Below are 15,585 nucleotides of genomic sequence, written 5' to 3'. Positions count from 1 at the left end.
ACATATACATAGTACTGTATATAGAATATGTAACTAATAAAGACCCTCCTGTATAGCACAGGGAACTCTTCTCTCAATACTCTGTATGACCTATATGGGAAAAGAACCTAAAAAAGAGTGGATATATGTATATGTATAACTGATTCACTTTTCTGTACACCTGAAACTAACACGACATTGTAAATCAACTATACTCCAATTAAAAAAAAAAATTAATTAATAAAAAAAAGAAAGCAGCAAATGTTACAAACATTGAAGCAATTAGAACAATGGGTCAGGGTATTCACAGAGGGGAAAATTCTGTTTTAATGTCTCTGGAAACATACTACCAATGTTTTGATAGATGCCTATAGCACGGATAAAACGTAAGACAAATTGTTCATAAAATCACATAATATATAACATTTTAATACCTGCAAACATCTGAAATACATTCAATAATTCTAATGTAAGTGCTAATCAAAGAGGAATAATCAAAGGCCAGTCACAGTTCTCAAGATATTTGGCATACAACTTGATGATTAACCAAGAACCACAGGAAGTACCAAGTGCTATTTGTTTTTGTTTTAGAAACATCCAACACTGTCTAATTCAAAGTTACTCTCCCTGCTCCCAGTGATTTTAGAACAAACCCAGTCTAAATTGATTTACTGGGGAAGATCAATCCGCAGATATTCAGCAAGCAGAAAACACAATATTCATGGGCCCATACTGCCGGTACAGAAAAAATGACAACATAAGACAATGTACACAAAGCTGCTGACTTTAGCCCTAGAGTTTCAAAGAGATCGTCTGAAGAAATGAAGTCGTTACTAATGCTTAATTGCTAGTGTCACCTCTGATGTCAAAAAAATGCTTTTTTCCTCTGACAATAAAAAACGGGAAAGAAAAACATTATAAGTACAGGATAAATCACGTGAAAGCTCTGTGAAAAGCTTACTTACCCCCGGTGTAAAGAGCTTCACATCAAAGGCAAATAAATTGAAAAAGGTTATCAGCTATTTATGCTGTTTGTGGCAGACCCTGTTAGCTGCCTACCCAACCTCTCTTGTCATCTCTTCCTTGCTAATAAAATCTTTATTTGGATGTTTATAATGAACTCAGGTACAAGAAGTAAATCATGATTTATACATAAAAAATAAAAATATAAAAATTATTTTTTAATAGCGAATTACCTTGCTATGTCCTTTCTCTTTTTTTATTATGAAAGAGATATATTCTCATTATTAAAATCTTTACTTCACCGTCAGCAGGATGGGTTAGCACTAGTTGCTGTGTAGTTCAGTTACAAGAAGCAGGCTTCCCTGGGAAGGTATGCTACTTGCTCTACTCTCCAGAAGGAAGAGCCATTTTGTTTCTTTTGAGTTTGGAGTATGTCTCTAGGAAGAGAAGATTATTCGTTTGTTCATCTGCATGATTTACAGTAGAGGCACCAAGAACATATTAATACTCTCATTCATTAATATTTGGTCTTTTATTTTAGAATAAAAACTAAAGGTGCTGGAATACACTATTCCCTCTAAATAAGGAATTCATAATTTGGGCTACATGAATAGCACTGAGAAAAACACTTAAGCACCCAGAAAGTATAGGCAAAATAGTGTGCATGTGTGCTTATTGTGTGTGTGTGTGTGTACACAAGCATGTACATAGGCATTTTTTTTCCTAGTATGAGAATTGACATATACCATCAGGTAGTCCAAGAGACTTGTGATGCCCAAAGTTTTAAGAAATCCACCCATAAAATCAAAACGCTGGAGGGCTATTTTAAGTCACAGAACAAATTCTGTAACATAACATGACCCCAAATTCAGGTGTCCTGTAACCCAGTCCTTGTTTTACTGTTAACTTTAGCTGAAATGATGCAAGATACGAACTATTTACTAGGTCCTTTTCTCCTCTTATACTATTGGTTCACAGTCTGTAAGGAGTTATAAATCAATATTGTTTGAGATAGATCTGGAATATTTGAAAACAGGTTAGGACTGCCTCTTACCTCTTTCTAACATCTACCAGAATCCTCATCAAAGAGAAAAGAACAAGGCCCCAAAGCACAGAGCAATATTTTATGAGTGAGAATAAAAATAAAAATATTAAATTAATCACCAAACTCTTGACATTCTTTTGATTTTTACATAAAACTAAATCCTAGGATGTTTGTATTGGAGAGAAATTCTAAACTGAGAATCTGGTGAGGGTATTAATCCTGTATGTCTGGTTACTATTTATTTCTCCATTGCTTAGCACAGTACCTGGCGAATAGTGAGCCCTTAATATTTTTTGAACTTAAATGAACTGAATTGCTTTGAATTGAACTAAAATGACTTGGCCTGTTAAGAGTTTCAGGTAAGCCATTATTTAAAGTTATTTATGAAACTATCATATGTCACAGGGCCACTTCTCTTTCTTTAACTTCCTCACCAACAATCTTTTTTTTTTTTTTTTTTTTGCGGTACGCGGGCCTCTCACTGCTGTGGCCTCTCCCGTCGCCGAGCACAGGCTCCGGACGCGCAGGCTCAGCGGCCATGGCCCACGGGCCCAGCCGCTCCGCACCATGTGGGATCCTTCCGGACCGGGGCACGAACCCGTGTCCCCTGCATCGGCAGGCGGACTCCCAACCACTGCGCCACCAGGGAAGCCCACCAACAATCTTTTTATAAATTAAAATCTGAGTTAACAATTCCTTTCAAATACCTTTTTCATTTGTTCTATCGGTGATGCTATAGAAATGGAAAAGGAGTTAAATCTTTCACAGGGTAAAAGGTTGACCTTTACAAGTGTGGGTTTTTTCCTAGAATAACTATCTTGGAACTGTGCTAAAACAACTTGATACTGAATTCAGGTCCATCTTGGACTTAGTCCAATGGAATTCAGGGAATGTAGCTCTGGAATAGCCACCTGACAAAACAGTTAATGTATAATTTAACAGAGATCACTTAGATAGAGGGTCTCTACACTTTTAGATTTCATAAACTAGTAAAAATTTCCATCAAAAAATAATTAGGTTTAGTTTTTGTAAGACTGCCAATTTTTCAATTTTTTTCAAGAAAAAACAGTAAAACACAAAAATTCCCATGTACTATCACCATCATTTGTTAAATACACATCCTCTTAACACCAAAATATATAGAATGATCATAAGCTCAGAATAAAGGACAGTCATCTAAATGGAATAAATTTGGCTTCATGAAAAATTCACAATGTCCTTTTCAAAAGTTAGCATTTATCATTTTCCTGCTGACTGGTGAAAATGTTATCACAAACCAACACTGATCTATGGGCTGGCATTTGGGAACCACTAATAGCATTAAACCCCTCTGGCCTGAGATATCTTTGTTGCCCCCTCCATTATCCACCCTCCACCCTTCCCCCACTCTGCTCTTTTCCAGGGAGCTGGTCTCTCTGCACTTCTTGTTGAAGCTCTCTTGCCCTCTGATTTCTCATTGGGTTCAGCCCGAGGAAGACAGAGACAGAAGTACAGCGGGTGAGAGGAGAGGAGGGTCAGGCTATTTATTCCACTGGTCCATCAACCACTACTGCCTGGGCACAGGTTGGCAGTGGCTGTATTTCTCTGCCCAAGGTCTCGGTTTATAGCATGGCCCTCTCCCAAGCTCTCTTTCTAGATCCTGTGATAATGCTCTCCGATTACCTCTCCCCCTACCTCTTCAGGTCAAGGTAAGGCAAAAAGTATCTTTGCATGCAGGGTGTATCTCACCATCCTTTGTTGACTTCCATAACCGTACCCATGCTCTTCCCTTCATCACACTGCCCTCAATCACTCCTTTGGAATGACCATCTGTTTTCTTCTGCAACCTGACCAGTGTATTCTTCATTTAAAGATGAAAAAACTGAGGCCCCGAGAAGTGAAGCCCCAAAGTCACATAGCCCAAGACACACAGTCAGTGAGACTCAGGTCAGGTAAGGAACGTGTCCTTCCAGAATCCAAGCAGAGTTCCCCTTAGTCAGTGCTCATCTGTCATCCTCCCATGACCATCCCTTTCGGGGTCATATTGATGGGCACTTTCTACTTAGAAACCCTTTCCACTGGGCTTTGACAATAGTTGTAATTTGTTCAAGTTTTGAATTTAAATATCTTATTTAGTGATTAATGACACAACCCCAAACACAGAGGAATACTGTTTTCACTTGAATGGACTGGAATCAAGAGAACTGAGTTGTTAAATTGTTGCCTAAATAGAAATTGGCAATTTAACCTAAGAAACTATTGCAAATGCTAAGCACAGAAGGACATGAGAGTGATGAACTTTCCACTGTAAAATGAATTCTGATCACCAGAGACTGAGGGAGGAATGGAAAAAGTCTGCCCGGAGGTAAGGGGCTAGTGTGGGCAATATGAGCAGGTCGTAGAGGGAAGTTTAGGGCCTTCGGCGCTTGTCAAGCACTGGGAAAGATGAATGGACCACGGTAATAAATAGGGGAGACATCAAGCAGGAAGTTTGTTGCAAAATGTGTTGAAAGCGTGTTTTACCTGGCGGGAAGTTACCGCACTACCGGGCAGGGGCTGCTGCTGGAACCCTGCACGATAGATGCCCTGGATTGCTAGAAACATTTAATTGTCTTCAACTGACTCATGTCAAGTTGCTCTTGTGTAAAGGTGGAATTTGCCATAGCCACATCATTATTTAGCAATCTTGCTTTTAAAGAAATGCACCCACATATTTAACATATTAGCTTTGTTCTAATTGCATACTTGACTGAATTTCTCACTGCTGTGGTTTGATCGTTTGCTGTTACTAAAGGGCCTCTATGGGAACTTTCTTTTACTAGGGTTTAAAAACAAGTTAGAAAGTTTTAATATCAAATGATTCCCTTAAAAGAATTAGGAGAATAGAATTATTCAAAATAATATTAATTGAGCACTTCATCTGTCCAAGCATTTACCTGATTTACGTCATTTAATCCTCACATCAGCCCTGCCGTCATCACCCAACGCCACGGCCACCTCCTTGCCCTCTGCTACGCTGTCTGGCCCCTGGCCTTGGCAAGTGGACTTTCTCTGGGGCTCTGATCCTTGTCAGTGTTCTAAGCCAGATGCAGGGGAAGTGTTGCTCAAAGGAGTCACTGTTACAGCCTCTCAGCGTGAAGGACCGCTCTATCTGGTGCAGTCTCCTTCTCTGACTGCTGAGCCTTCAATCAATCAACAACTCTTTATTGAGCTCCTACTAAATGCTCGGTGCAGTGACCAGTCTAGCCTCTGCATTCAGGCGCCTTTCTAAGTGCCGCATGTGGATTCAGAGGGATGTGGATGATCTGGACGAATCAGAGACCTTGAACCAGTCCTGAAGGGCGGAAGGGATTGGCTTGGCTGAGAAAGAGCAAGGTCATTGTAAGACAAAGAAATAATGACTTAAAAGTAAGGAAGGGGACAATGAAAAGGTACTGAGATGGGTTAGAGAAATAAGAAAAATTAACTTAGAACAAAGAGTAGATTTTCCTCCAGATTCTCAAATGAGGAAACATTGCAGCTAAAAGAAAATCTACTCTTACAATTTTCCATAAGGTTTGTCAATTAGTAGACTGTCAACTTTAACACACATGCATAGTAATCTAGTGTCTTTACTGTAACCAAAAAGTTTATAGAATTATTAATATTTTGTAATATTCTTTTACTTTGATCATCTTGGTTATCTTAGATACATGCACTTAGATTACTGATGGATATTTAGGTAGAAAATTTTAGGACAAAGAGTAGAAGTTAAAAACTGGAATACCCACTTGAAGTGCTGCAATTTACCATTTGGAAATCCACAGACACAGGTTCAATCCCCAAACACCTATATATATCATATGTTTTCAGTTTTGATTAATATAATTCACTCTGCCATTACTTTAACCACTAAGACAGTTTCATGTTCATAAGAAACATAAATCAATTTATGTACTGTGTGTCCACACGTGCCTGAGGGAGAATGAACTTCAGGGTATAAATCCTAACTTTCTGCTCTCGTACCACTGCATCCTGCAAAACTGGGGCAAGGACTGACTACACCTAACTGTTTAGAGTCCCTGAAAACACACACCTACCTCCAAAACTTCCAACGCCAGGTATTTACTTATTTGCGAGATTATTCTTGATTTAATCGGTATTCCTTTGGTTAATGGAGGTTGTCTCCTATTAAAAAGTGCTTGACTTTGTTTAGGCCATTCTTTCTCCAGTGTAGATACATTCATGGCTCTTCCCCTTAAAGGAGAGGGGGACAGAAAGGCAAGCCAGGGAGTGGAGAGTGACAGCTGGGGTAAAGGTGGAGACAGGCTTTGCATTCCTCACAGTTTGCTCAGGACTCTCCTTGTTCTATAACACATGATGATTTCTTAAATCTACCTGTACAAAAAGTCCTATGTTATTTAATAACAGTCTCCAGTCAAGCCCGTTTCATTTGGCTTTGACTTGCAATGCTTTTGTCTTACTGGAAATGGTTGTCCTTCTTGTCAGGGAAAATTAGGGATGTTTGGAGAAAAAGACCTAGAGAAATAGATTAGATGATCTTGTTGGGTCTACTTTTAAAAACTTCCTCGAGGTCAAACACTGGACAAGAAGATTCCCCCTGGAAATAGCAATCTAGGTCAGGAATCCTTAACCTTTTTGGAAAAGTTTGGATTTTTGACAATTTCTCCTTTATGCATAAAATGTTTTGTAGCATAAACTACCTGTAAGTATAAATACACAAGAATTTTGTTCTGAGGCTTTTGTTTTGAGATATTTTGGACTGACTGTTGAAATTATTGGAATCATATATGGGAGGCTGAGGGTCCTTTGTTCATCCCAAATATCACTGTTCTAACCCAAGATGTTCACCCCCCAAAGGCTGACCTCGGGGAGATTACGCAGCCATGTGTGATTTAGGAGCCATGCTGTTTTTGAACAGAGCAACATTTATTTCTATCAGAGGTCCTTGCCAGGGTCCTAAGGGTCAAAGGATGGCATGAACAATTATAGGAACTGAATAAATGCTTTGTTTTTATGGCTGGTTCATTTACCACCAGATGGCTCTATTGTATCGTCAGGAAATGCACATATGTATAAAATTGGTGAGCTCCTAAACCAAAGGGGAAATAAAGCAGCAGGGGTATTTTTTTTGTTCTTTTTTTTTTTAATATGTAGGAACTCAGTTCTTTTTTTCCTGTGGGGTTAATTGGAAGCAGCTGCAGCAGCCTGAACTTTCACAAGAAGACAGGACACATCCCAGGAAGCTATAGGAACCTCATAATCCTAGCACATATGAGGTTTTCCTTTGGAGTTTCCATATTGCTGTGTCTTTATTAATTGATTGTCTCAATGGCCAAAGAGTAGTCAGGAAGTGCTCTAGTCTCAGTAGTGCTGGTAACATATTCTCATACCAACTTTGCACATTTTTCTGCTTGTACGTGATAAAGAGTAACTTAATTTTGAGAGGGAAAGTCTACACATCTGCTGATTTGAGTCATATTAGCCACGTTCTGGGGAAGAATGATCTGATTCTAAACCATGTAGTATCTTTGCTTTAATTAAACTTGTGATAAGAAGGTGACAATCAAAGGAACCAAGAGCTTCTCTGAATTCAAATGACTATGACCCCCAAGCTAGGTGAATGTTAAAAATGTAGGCATTCTAGATGACATCTCTTATTGGGAATGTGAAATTCTGGTTCTAACCTCTTGAAGAAAAGCTCTGTATCAGGAATAAAAGTTGCAGACTAACCAAATTTCAACATGGATATTTTATTCTACCTTTCTAAAGCTGTTCATTGCTCATTAATATGCATTTTTTTTTACTCTGCCTTTAGACTCTAAACTGTTAAATAACACTATTGTTTTTGTAACATTTCATTGTTTTATTGCTATGTTGAAGAAGAAAAGGAGATGATTTGTGTGAGTTTATTAAGACTGTCCTTAGTCCCCAGAGTTGTTTGAGATACACTCAGGAAACTACCCATGTCAAAAAGTAATACTTGATTATTGTTTTAAAGAAAGAGTCCCTGGAAACCAGACAGATGGCGTTTACCTTGGCACGGCTCGAGGCCTTGGAGATTTGCCTGATGGAAGCAGAAGCAAAGGCTAAAGTCTTATCCGAACAGGTAATACCTGTCACTGGGATTGGAAATATATGTTCCTCAGTGTGCAGTAGAGCAAGGAAAAGCTAAATACGTGTTTTAACCTCTGTACCTAATGACACACACACACACACACACACACACACACACCCCATTTCATTCATTTTAGTTGTAACAATAATTACTTTAATCTGTATGGAGCTTTTCAGCCTTTAAAACTCCTCTTAGATTTAAATTTTGATTTTCATTCGCCACAGCCCATGAGTTAGGAAAGCCATCTTTAAGCAAGTAGATTTCTGAATAAGTGAAACATATTTGCATTATAAACAGATAAGCCCCAAAGTAGGATAAAACCTATAGGAACTACACAGGAGCAACTTTCTCCAATTATGTGAAGAAAGAGAGTTTTTCAAATCCTGGCATCCCTCTTGGGCTGTGACACTCACAGAAGCAAAGCAAGTCATAGGTGGAGTGTAGCCTCTACCGGCCGTCGGGTTGCCTTATATGTCATCTGCCTACACACCAGGTCTCCGAGTGCGGAGACACGGAGTATGGCTCTCAGTAAAGCTCAGACCATTTCCCAACACAATTACACTTTGCAAACAGTATAGTGTACGTGGTACAAATCCTGCTGTTACCGTTGCCCTTGCCCCTGGGCAGGGGGGCTTGGCAGAGGGCAAAGCTGCCAGGAGTGTGGGTCCTCCCACAGCACAGGGCACCAGTGCTCACTGTTGGTGGCAGTCAGTGGAGGAAAAGGACACAGACCCTGAGATTTTATAAACATTGATTGATTTGTCATGGATTGAGACATTTTGCAAATAAATTTTTAGAAACTTTTGAAAAACAATTTTGAGTTTCTAATAAGAAAGGTCTGTATAGCAAAAGTTGAGTGCATCAGAATTTTATAAGAATTTTTGCAGAGACGAGGGGGAAAGTGTGCTTGTGTTATGACAAAAAGAAGTACATTTAACGTGTATTGTAGGGATACATGTACAAATGGCCTCCATTTTTTTTTTCAGCTTACCAAAAAAGTACATCTCTTACTTCGGGATGTGTTTATTGCTGACTACCTAAATGTGATAGACACAAGGGGTCACAGGGGCCTTCTGTCAATTAACAAAAGCGTGGTGCCCTAGGCCCAGACCCACTGGGGAAAGATTCCATCTCACCCATGTGTCATAACGCTGGCTTGCCAACTCATCTTTTCTTTAAAACAACAGAAAAAGCAAGCTTCAAACTGTGGCAAAATTTGAATTACAAAGAATATAATGATAAACATGAGGTACCATTTCAAAGCATAAAAACTAAGGATTTCAGAGCACGCAAACTTGGAAGAAATTTTGAATGGCTAACTAAAAAGGGCACCCTTGCTGGTATTAGGTTACACTAAGAAGATGTATGCTTATTTTGTAATTGAACGTCTTTTAATGATTTAAATCAGTAAAATTCAGTTCACCCATAAAAGTCCTCATCCCTTTTGTTCTTTATAAAATGTTTTTCTCCAGCGCAAATAGCCCCTAATATTTAAGATTCTTAACTGGATGATCCCTTTATGTAACATCAAACAATTAGATACTTCTTTTCAGTGTTTAGCAGATTAATTACATAAAATGGAAACTGGATTTCACTCAACTTCTTTCTAACTACCGTGAGTAAGATGTTAGTTAGCAGTTTGAGGGAAGAAAGATAGATAAGCAAAGCTTTTCTACCCAAGTAGCTCACAACCAAAAGAATCACTGTAGGGGCTGGAGAGTGAAAATAGTAGGTACTTGTATGGTTCCCAGATAGACTGCAGCATAGTATCAAGTTGCAGGATCTGTGTATGTTATTTTCCTGAAGTATTGCCCCTGGAGTTGCCAAATTTGCATATAACCAAGGCAATTTAATTGGAAGTTGGCAATGGTGTGAGGAAAAGGAGAATATTATGTGCGAAGAAAAGCACATTACAGGCATTTTCAACGTTACATTTTTAATTGAGCTGAATATTTTATTAGGTTTGGCTGTCTCCGCTGTTACTGTTGAAATAGGTTAATCAAATATAGACACTGTTCTCAGAGGATTTAATCCTGAAATTTTTCCTTTCTCCAGTGTTTCAGTTTAGTCTTATTCTTGAAGAGATAAAAACTGTAACGACACTCCCCTCCCCCCTATTTTTAAATTCAGTAGATGTTTTAAAAATGTGATGGCAGAAGGATAGGGAAAGGTAAGGGGAGCAAATAGCCTTTCTTCAAGCTAAGAAAGGAGAATATTTCTGAATGGGACGCCTGTCTCAAACAATCAAACATTTGTCCACTGGGTGCCACTGTCTTCCTTACCAGGCTAGGCCACTTTGTGGTTGCAAAAAGAGAAACTGTCTTTAGTGGTCCAGACAATGATGTGTGTGTGTGTGTGTGTGTGTGTGTGTGTGTGTGTGTGCGCGTGTGTGTATGTGAAGGAGTATTTTTTCCTGTTTATGTGTATACATGTTAAGGCTTCTTTTTTAACTTCTTTATTGGAGTATAATTGCTTTACAATGGTGTGTTAATTTCTGCTTTATAACAAAGTGAATCAGCTATACATATACACATATCCCCATATCTCTTCCCTCTTGCATCTCCCTCCCTCCCACCATCCCTATCCCACTCCTCTACGTGGTCACAAAGCACGGAGCTGATCTCCCTGTGCTATCCAGCTGCTTCCCACTAGCTATCTAGTTTACATTTGGTAGTGTATATATGTCCATGCCACTCTCTCACTTCGTCCCAGCGTCTTTATTCCCCTCCTGCCCCTAGGTTCTTCACGACCTTTTTTTTTTTTTTAGATTCCATATATATGTGTTAGCATACGGTATTTGTTTTTCTCTTTCTGACTTACTTCACTCTGTATGACAGACTCTAGGTCTATCCACCTCACTACAAATAACTTAATTTCATTTCTTTTTATGGCTGAGTTAAGGCTTCTTTTAAATACCATTAATTTAGGATTTGTCACAAAGACAGTGGGAATGCTAGCTGGCTTTCACTGGTAATCCAAATCATTTTGTCAGATGGGCTGGCCTGGTGGGCTAGAAACAAGTGGGAAGAGGAGAGGAAATGTCGAGGACAAAGATTTGTGCTGGAACTAAGGAGTGGAAGCTCATGGTATTGTCAACCAGTGGGTCCTGCCTTTGCGAAATGGCTAAATTTTGACATTAGCTGAATTCTTACCTCCTGGCTCTGCCTCTTAGTGATGCACATAGAACTAACCCAGATAGATGCCTCGGGGTTCATCTACACTAAACACCTGTTGGTCCTGGGCCTCAGGTTACTTAAACTGAACCTTTCTAGGGTCCCTTCCAGCAAGGTCTCTGTTGGCTTACTATGCAAAAGAAGGAACTTAGTGAGGAGATAAGGAGAGTGTGGCGCTTCCTCTGTGAGGTCACAGACTTCCTTGTTGGATTCCCTTAGCTAACAATTATTCTTTATTTCTCTGCAGTCATGCCACTAGTGTCAAAATAAAAGAAATATGACAGCAGGATAATTTGCAATTAATACTTTTAATCTGGGCTGTTCACAGCTCTAAGAAGTAAGTTTGCAGCAAGTCAGCTGGCCAGAGTGAGAAAGGGACATAAGAATCCATCTCTTTTCCTGGGTAATAACTGTAGATAATTCAAAACATTGCCAAGTTTTGCTAAAGAAAATATTTGATTATATTTCCTGCAGGTTAAGACCCGTGGGGGGAAATGCCTGGAAATTAGGTAGTAGAGAAAGGACTAGAAGGAGGCACAGGAAAGGAGGAAAAGAGTCAAGAGGAGAAAAAAGAAGCGTGAAGAGGTTTCAGGGGAAACTCAAAAAAAGGCAGTTTTTGCCTGTGTGCTGGCTTCTATCCCCAGTGCACATGGGAGGGAGAAAGAAAGGGGCTCCGGGGGTTGTAGTTGATGACTGTACACAAGCTAAGAGATTGCACAGCTTTTGTGCTAAGAGAGTGTCAGGAGAAGCCACAGTGTCACAGTGGAGCACAGATCCAGAGAGCCACCAGCGCAGAGGGACGAGGGAGGCCAGTTCCTGAGACATTTCCTCTGGGAGCAGCATCGGCCCAGTGTGTCTCAGTCATCACCAGCCTCTGGCTCCCGGCTCCCAGCAGCAGACCCAGGAGAGCTCCGGCTTTGTTTCTGCTCCAGGACTTGCTAGCTTTATGACCTTGGGCAGTTCACTTAGTCTCTCTGAGTCACAGTGGTCTTATGCAGAAGAGGGTGAACACATTGGCTTCATAGGGCTGTAGTGAGGATTGAACGAGATGAGTGTAACCTGGTTCTTAGTAGGTTCTCGATTAATGTTAATTTATCTCTACCGCTGCTAGTGGTCATAACAGAACTGTATATTCTGAGTCATATGTCATGGGCTTGTGTGTGTGTGTGTGTGTGTGTGTGTAAGTTTCCTTTTTTACTGATGTCTCTCAAAGTGTTTGAAAGACACCCAGATCTCAACACAGTGGTTCTTCTCTAGTGCTCACAATCTCAGAGTCTTTCAACCAGAAAAGGTCCCCTTCCCACCCCAGCTCCCTTGCCCTAGCTGGCTTTTTTTACCACCCAGCTTTCTCTTATCTTCTTCCTCAGCTCCTCATTTGATAAAGGGACTTTAGTATTTTAACCTTCTTTCTGCTTCATCTCTTAAGTCTTCTATCTGTTTCTGCCCATTCTCTGATTTTGCCAAGATTGGGAGCTGAATTGCCCATTCAGCTCCAGTGTCTTGTCTTTTCAGAATTTGGAGGGGGGCGGGCAGAAACTGGGGGGTGAGGGGAATCTGTGGTAATTTTCTCACCAAGGAGGTGAATCCAGTAACAATTACGTAGTCAGAATTAGCTTCAGGCGTCTTTTGGATACCATACCTAGCAAAACATTAGTTATATATTAAGTGTGGCATATATGCTAGCTGCGAAAGAGATGTCATTATTTGAAGCAGGAGCTAGGAGGTGGGAAGCTCGGTGGGGAACTTGATCTTTTTTTCTACCAACTGTGTTTCGCAGGTAGGAATAAGACATAGACAAGACACAGCAAGGGGCCCCTGATGGTCTTTGGAGCATAAAAATAATTGTGCCCTTTTTGTTTTCATAAAGAGAGATTTATTGGTGACACTCAAAGTGCAGAGAAATTTCAATGGAGAAGAACATGCTAGTTTTATTTCTCAACTTTTGAAAAAAGCACATGGGAGTCTTTTTCTTACTTCTTAGTCATAGCTCATATGCCAGTTAGGCATAGTTTCCCCCTCACCTGATGAGAGAGACATTTCCGAAAGCCCCAAATAAAACTAGTAACAGCAGCTTCCTGTATCCTCACTCTTTACTGAACTGGATCAATTACGTTATATTCCAAGAGGATTCCTTTCCCTTTCTTTTTTCCCCTGGGATCTCCCTAAGTTTCTCTTCCATCCTAAAGAATAGCAGAAGCAATAATGGAGACAAACCATGAAAGGGGTTGTAGTGGAGTGGTGGCTAAGTTCACATCCTACAGGGATTCAGGCCTGGTACCAGACCCCTGCAGTGTATTGCCAATGGCAGGCAGAGTAGAGAAACTGACATTCATTAAGCATCTATAGTGTTCCAGGTACTGTGCTTCGATTGACAGACATTTCATCTGATCCACACAAGAACCTTATTAGGGGCACTATTATAATCTCCATGAGGAAAACGAGACTCAAAAATGTTAAGCCGTTTTCCCAAGGTCATACAGTTAATAAACAGTGAGGCTGATATTCGAACGTAAGTATTTTTAAAATTCAAAGACCCTGTTCTTAAGAACGTGTGGTCATAGGTCAAAGCCATTTAAAGAAGTTTCCTACTCAAGCAGCACTGAACAAAAAGAACTCACCCTGGTTCCCAAACTGGAACCTAGAGGCTTGTTAGACAGATTGCTGGGTCCCACCCCTAGAGTGTAGGATTCAGTCCATCTGGGGTGGAGGTCAAGAATGTGCATTTCTAACAAGTTCTCACTCTACACTGAAGTGAATTTCCAGCCCTAACCCAAACCAAATGGTGAAGAGGAACCATCACTCTTGCTTCGTGCCCCCCAGCTCCACAGTAACTAAGTGAATCAGTGAGGATTAATCTTGGGTACATAAAACAACAACCTAAATAAGAGTGGCCTAAACAAGTAATCGAGTAAGTCTGGACACAGGGAGCCCAGAATAGGCTCAGGAGCTCTGCAGCTCTCAGAGGCCTGGGCTTGGTCTCCGTGCATTCACAAACATAGCTCCCATCCTCAGGGTCCAAGAGGTACCTGCAGCTGCAGCCATTCATGAAGTCAAGTAGCATGAAGATGAAAAAGGCAAGTGCAAAATAGGGATGGACAACTGCCAGCTGAGCAGCCTCTTTGAAGAGCTTTTCTCCAAAACTCACCTAATGAATTCTTACATATGCCTGACCATGGTTAATATCATGGGGCCTAGGAAATATGGATTTTTAACTGGGCACATTGTTACCCCAAGAGTATAGGGTTTTTTTTTTTTTTTTTTTTTACTAAGAAGGGGAGAATGGATATTAGGTTAGCAAATACCTGCTTTGTTCATCCAACCCCTTCACCATACTGTTGCATGTAGTGCTTTGTCTCGTCAAGGTTCTTTTGCATGTAAATATCCAGTTTTCCTAGCACCATTTGTTGAAGAGACGGTTTTTCCCCTTTGAATGGTCTTGAAAGCCTTGTCAAAACTCAGTTACTCATAGATGCATGACTCTATGGACTCTCAATTCAATGCCAATGCTCTATAATGGAATGACTTTCAGCAGTTATTTCTCGTTGTAAATCTCAGGTGAATTTTTGAGCTGGAATTTAGAGTCAGTCTTCTGGGTCCTTTACCAATACTTCCTCTCAGTGTGAGAACTATCATGAACCCCTCTGACATATGCAAAAGTTTCTGGCGATTGAACGAAGCTTCTAACTGATCTTTTAACTTTAAGACTGAGAAAAGTAAGCAGAAAACCAGAAAGACAAAAGGCTAGTATGTTTGACTCTAATAACGAATATTTATTCATCATTTTGTACCTAAGGCTCTAAAATAAACTCCCATTATTTGCGTCTTAGTGTTCAATCTACGTTTTCTTTAAGTTTAGGAATAGAAAGAATATAGATCTCCAGCAAATTTTTAGTTGCTGAATATGTGTGTAAGTAGCTAAAAGTGATTTGATACATATTGAGATTGCCACCAAAAATGTTCTGGTTCTTTTTCCATTGTTTAAATGCAACAGTGGATCCCTTGATGTCAAGTTTATTTGAAATAAGTAATGTGCCCTTGGTAGGAGTATTCATTTCTGCAAACGCTCAGAAATTATGCTTGATATGCCAATCTGAAATCATGAGTTTCTGTGAATGAGTTTTTGTTTTCCAATCCGTTTGGAAGTCTACTTTAATGCCACAAAATCACAAGCAGCTTGTTTGACTTGGAATGCGTTTCCTAATCACCATGAAACCAAGCAATTGAGAATTTTCTTAAACAATTTGGTTCTAGTTTATTTTATTGCAGAAGAGTTCCCTCTTAACACACACACACACACACACACACACACACACACACACACACACACA

General features: G+C 39.9%; 1 protein-coding gene across 1 annotated transcript in view; it reads left to right on the top strand.

The window, feature by feature from the left end:
* CCDC192 (coiled-coil domain containing 192) overlaps positions 1-15,585 on the top strand; it is a 196,510-nt gene that overhangs the window by 20,499 nt on the left and 160,426 nt on the right. The window contains exon 3 of the mRNA XM_027098734.1: positions 7,968-8,075. Coding sequence (XP_026954535.1) covers positions 7,968-8,075 — 108 coding nt within the window. The remainder of the gene's footprint in view (positions 1-7,967; positions 8,076-15,585) is intronic.

This window comes from Aethalodelphis obliquidens, unplaced genomic scaffold (assembly GCF_003676395.1).
Source record: "Aethalodelphis obliquidens isolate GAN/ISIS:26980383/991018 unplaced genomic scaffold, ASM367639v1 scaffold4, whole genome shotgun sequence".
Classification (NCBI taxonomy): domain Eukaryota; kingdom Metazoa; phylum Chordata; class Mammalia; order Artiodactyla; family Delphinidae; genus Aethalodelphis; species Aethalodelphis obliquidens.
Note: the sequence above shows the minus strand (reverse complement) of the source record. Positions and strands in the feature narration are given on the sequence as shown.